Source organism: Papaver somniferum, unplaced genomic scaffold (genome assembly GCF_003573695.1).
Source record: "Papaver somniferum cultivar HN1 unplaced genomic scaffold, ASM357369v1 unplaced-scaffold_115, whole genome shotgun sequence".
In the NCBI taxonomy this organism is placed as follows: domain Eukaryota; kingdom Viridiplantae; phylum Streptophyta; class Magnoliopsida; order Ranunculales; family Papaveraceae; genus Papaver; species Papaver somniferum.
Window position 1 is genome coordinate 2,600,619 of NW_020620492.1, and position 4,967 is coordinate 2,605,585.

General features: G+C 36.1%; 1 protein-coding gene across 4 annotated transcripts; it reads left to right on the forward strand.

Moving 5' to 3' along the window:
• Window positions 1-631: 631 nt before the first annotated feature.
• LOC113329262 (E3 SUMO-protein ligase SIZ1-like) lies at window positions 632-4,705 on the forward strand. 4 transcript variants are annotated; one of them, XM_026576221.1, is made up of 14 exons: window positions 632-893; window positions 1,001-1,120; window positions 1,220-1,280; window positions 1,829-1,970; window positions 2,038-2,118; window positions 2,215-2,296; window positions 2,461-2,542; window positions 2,614-2,714; window positions 3,066-3,173; window positions 3,558-3,719; window positions 3,794-3,874; window positions 3,973-4,081; window positions 4,199-4,283; window positions 4,450-4,705. In XM_026576221.1, exons 8-14 carry the CDS (start codon window positions 2,703-2,705, stop codon window positions 4,556-4,558), a joined length of 666 nt encoding a protein of 221 aa, XP_026432006.1. In that variant the 5' UTR covers window positions 632-893; window positions 1,001-1,120; window positions 1,220-1,280; window positions 1,829-1,970; window positions 2,038-2,118; window positions 2,215-2,296; window positions 2,461-2,542; window positions 2,614-2,702; the 3' UTR covers window positions 4,559-4,705. The 4 variants fall into 4 exon arrangements, with proteins under 4 accessions (XP_026432006.1, XP_026432004.1, XP_026432007.1 ...); XM_026576219.1 differs by having other exon boundaries at window positions 2,227-2,296; XM_026576222.1 differs by having other exon boundaries at window positions 2,049-2,118.
• The last annotated feature ends 262 nt before the right edge of the window (window positions 4,706-4,967 follow it).

Sequence of the window (4,967 nt, forward strand, 5' to 3'; positions counted from 1 at the left end):
TTAGAGAAAATATGATGGTGACGGGATTGGATTGGTTGGTGACGAGAGCTTCTGCCATCTGCCGGTGAGAAATGGTGAAGTCAGGAAGGTGATGATTTGGTATATTGCGGAGCATCGAAGCTCGATAGATCGACGGTGTTGAGATGATGACACAAGGGGATCATCAGAAGATCGAATGGATGAGGAGATGTGTATAAATTTCTTAGATGCAATCCAATACACCAAACCGGATCTTGGATAAACTCAACCAACTTTCCTTCTCTAGGATCAGTGTTTGATAGTATTTGTTTTCACTTTTAGATATTGATGGTGTTTTTCTTTTGGTTAATTTGATAGTATCCAGTATTTTTAATATATGTAATAATTATATATATAAAAATTTGAATCGAGATTACACCGAAATTTGGAAACGGAATCTCGCTGAAACAATGTTGTACCATTGTCTCGTTCGGGACCGGGACAAACCGGAAACGAAATCAACTACATTGGTCGTAACACTTGGAATCTGTGAGTGTGCCATTCACATGCTTGAGATTGTTTTTCCACCCAAGAATCCTTGAAATAGAGGATATTTCCTCCCCTCCTCTAACCTAGATAAACTTCTCTGACTTTTCATTCACTTACATTTCTCTTCTCCTCCTGCGCCCCTCTTTTCTTCCCCATCAACTGCATACTAATCATCTGATATTTGGATAACTGATCTTTAATCATATGCTCATCGAGTTTAGGATTTCGATCTGTTTAAGTTATCATCAGTTTCTTCGATTTTAGGGTTCATCATCTGTTAAATCAGATTTTAGGAATTCATTTAAATTAGGGTTTTGTTCTTGACTTGGTTGCGATTTGTAGGTGTTGTTGAGTGATGTATTTGGTTATTTCGGGAGAAATAGAAGGTAAATTCTCCTTCAATCCCTCTCTCTGTATCATTAATTTCTGTTATTTTTTGATTTTTCGGTGATTTTTTGAGGCTGAAATCAATTGTTTCGATTTTGATTTACAGTTTGTTGCTGAGGAGTATTCTTTGCTAGAGAGCTTGCTAGAGATGGTTACTCTGGTGTTGAAGTTAGGGTTACTCTTATCATCCTGTGAGAAATGAAATCATCATCAGATCTAACTCAAGGTTTTGATTTAGTTTTGTGATATTTTTGAATCTGAAAGTAGAGTTTTTAATCATACTGTGTAATTGAACCTGGGTTTTGTTTGTTTGTTTTGATTGAAGGAGTAAGTTGGTGAATGAATTAGACATAGATTGAAAATGGTGGAGAAGCATATATCTTGTTGTGAGTATTAATCTTCTGTCAACATTCTGCCGGTTTCAATGTAATTTAGCTAATGTCATCTACAGTTTATTCGTCGAATGTGAACCATATGGGCTGTGTTAAAATTGATGATTTACTAATTATGGTTCAACAATGGGAATATGTTGTTCAATAATGGATTGATTGTCTTTATCATGAACCCATTGCTAATCTTCTTCAAATCCCATCTGGAGTTAGTCGGGTTAGGGAAAATTGCTCCTTTCTAATTGGGTTTTTGCTTATAATGTTAAAAATTAGTTCCTTACATTTCTATATGTAGTGGCATGATTTATTGATATGTAGTATATGCTTCAACTTTAGTTTTGGTGCTTTGCATGGTTGGCTAGCTGCAGTTCCTTTTTAAGCTTGCTCAGCTTATATTGGTGATGTGCGATATCAGTTTGGCAACATCAACTCTTTTTAAGCTTAGTAATTATTAAAGTAATTACATCTTTGGTTCTTTCCCCAGAGATGGTAAGTTACTCTAATTCATTAAAATTTAGAAATATCTTCATTTTGGTGGTCTTCAGACTGTACAGGACTGAGTTGCGATGAGTAGTGATGTTATGAGAACCTATCTGTTGAACACAAGTAATTAAAAAGTATACGAAACAGATGTTGATGGGGATAGAGTATCTTCATAAGAATGGCATCACTCATAGGGACATCAAGGTATATTCCGTTCCATTAATTTGGTCCATGCCCTCTTTCTTTCTTTCTTAACCAATTACACTTTCAGCGTACAATCAGGGGGCAAACATTCTTGTAGATAACAATGGTGGTACCAAGCTTGCTGACTTTGGAGCAAGTTGTTGAGCTGGTACATAGTTACATTTCTTCTATTTGTTGATACACTATAAGCTTGTTTTATATCTTGAACATGCCTTGTTATCTAAACCTCATGGAATTTTGCAAGCCACAATTTCAGGTGCCAAGTCAATGAAGGGTACCCCATACTGGATGGCTCCCGAAGTCATTCTCCAAACGGGACATAGCTTGTAAGGATTCCAATAGACCATTATCTAAGTTCTTATAATTTCCCCTGAAAGTTTGATGGTTTCGTGTTCTTTTTGCCGATCTTCACACTTTTTCTCTTTTTGAACTAGAAGAAGATTGCTAACTGGTTTCAATGATTTCTTGTATATTTTTTTTTCTTTTCTAGTTCTGCCGATATTTGGAGTTTTGGATGTACTATGATTGAGATGGCTACTGGAAAACTTCTTTGGAGTCAACAGTTCCAAGAGGTATGCACTATTTTGTGCTTCGGTTTGCCAACATAATTTGTAAGCCATTGACTAATTATTGTTTTAAATAGGTTGCTGCTCTATTTCACATTGGGACGGCAAAATCTCATCCACCCATCCCTGAGCATTTGTCAGTGGAGGCAAAGGATTTTCTTTTGAAATGTTTGCAGAAGTAGGTTACTACTCCCTGATTTCTTAACCTTGAATAAACCAAGCATTAAAACAAAATATAAACCATGAGAGTAGTCTGAGAAATTTTTTGCTGTCATGAAATCTTGTTTGTCCCTTAGTTAACATCCTATTAGATTTTTTACATTTTACTTTCTTAGCGGAGTGAGCTTGTAATTTGATTTGCGACCTCTTTGTAACGGAAATCCATCCTAATATATTTTCTCGTATTTCCTTTTATCCGCTGGCTAGCAATGTCAAATAACTCTTTTGAACCTTGATAATTCAGTGTTGGGCTTGCAAGTAGTTAGTATCTTCATTTGGGTTATCCTGACAGCATTTTATTTCTTGTTAGATTACGACATGTACGAGGGAGGGGATGAATAAGATCTCTTTGACAGGATGTGATGCTCGCATTTTTTGCTTGGGGGCCAGAATTGCAAAGCGCCGAACAGTTCAGCAGGTATGGCTTTTGTCTTGGTCATGCCCCTAAGTGATACTCCCTCCGTATCAATTTCAATGATACTTTTGCTTGTTACATACATGTTAAGAAATGGTGAGATAACTCTTTTTTTCCTCCCATTTATATCCATGTTAACAATTTCCTTGGAATGTTTGTTACCTAGAAGTATAATATTTGATATAAGGGCATTTGTTAGCTGGTAGAAATGTGAAGTATCACTTAACTTGATACATAAACATAACATCCATCCTTCCCTAAAGTATCACTTTATAAATTTGATATGGGAGAGTACTTTGCTAGAAGTAGATGGTTAATTGCTTGCGATCTTCAGAAAGGTTTCCATCTTGAGTCGAGTGGTTAATTAACTACTGTACGTTTCATTAGGTTCTCAACTTGATACCAAAAGAGCTGGATGGTGAGCGTTTTGAAGATACACGTGCCCGTGTTTGTCGTTGCATAGGGGGTTGTAATGATGCGGAAAATGCAAATAGTGATAGTGATCTGGAAGTTGTTGCAGATTCAGTTACTGTAAACTTGTGTTGTCCTGTAAGTAATACTTTTTTCCCCGTCTATGTGCTTGTCTTGTTGTTAAGAGCTGAATAAGCCTACTTTATTTCCAGTGGCAGTGCCCCATTTGCCTCAAAAACTACACCTTGGAGCATATGATCATTGACCCGTATTCCAATCGCATCACAGCCATGGTACTACTTACTCTTCATCTCCTGTTTTTCCTTTGCAGAATTTATCCAGTCCACTTGTGTGTCTTTAGTTTAACATTATATATTTCATGGTTTTTCAGATGGGTCGTTTTGGAGAACATGTGACAGAGATATACGTCAAGCCAGATGGTTCTTGGCGTGCGAATGATGCTCTTGGACAACAACTTCTGCTGCTCATAGCAACTAGAGGTCCTCTTAGATTCTTTCAGTATTTTAAGTAAGTGAAAAAATAACTTACACACATATTCATAAAATGCAATATTGTTAACATTCAACAAATCATTCAAGTATTTTTCTTGAATATAGGAAAGGGTATCGATGAAGGTGAAGTTGCCGAAAAACAAGCTTTTTCTACTGCATCCAAAACTGCAACCAAAATGGTTAGCAATAGGTGAGGATACTCAAAAGAATATAAACATATAATTGAGTGATTTTACTAGTGATGTTTGCAATCTTACTTGTTTTTGCATTTTCTTTGCATAGTGCAAACTAGTTCGCTGTCCATCATGTCTGTCTTTGCTTACCCGCAGTTTATATGTTTCTTTTGACACTTGCAGGTACTTACAGAAGAAATGCTCTTGTCTGATCTTAAAGAAAGAAGCTGTGGCGAACAAAGATAAACCTATCTGCTCTCATGGTAAGTTTAGCTACAGAATATATTCATGATGTTTGTAATACACATAAGTTGTATTCCCTTAGGAATAGGAATGAACTGAACTTATGAAGTTTCTATGTATTCCCTTGACAAAAAAGAATTGTTACTTAGGAAAATTTCAGTTATTTTTTATATGAAATGATTGAATTTGATATGAATGTGGTATGAATTGATTGAAAATTTTTGTTGAATGGATTGAAAGGCATATGCAGGATATTTGGAATTCCGACTTATTTCCGGTAGAAAATGAACTGCCAGTTATATTCATCAGGTCAAGGTTGACTGGCAATAAAAAACTTTTCTGTTACGAAAAACATTCGTAGCGGCTTGCTGTTTCAACCTGCCACGTAGTAACGGCTTGCGCATTTACTAAATTGCCACTTAGTAACGGATAAACCCTGTTACGATCATGTTGTTACA

What these genes read in the sequence shown, in the direction of transcription:
- LOC113329262 (XM_026576221.1), top strand. An exon ending in AGCGCCGAACAGTTCAGCAG is followed by an intron (nt 3,174 to 3,557) that starts GTATGGCTTTTG and finishes ACGTTTCATTAG; the next exon opens with GTTCTCAACTTGATACCAAA. An exon ending in CTGTAAACTTGTGTTGTCCT is followed by an intron (nt 3,720 to 3,793) that starts GTAAGTAATACT and finishes CTTTATTTCCAG; the next exon opens with TGGCAGTGCCCCATTTGCCT.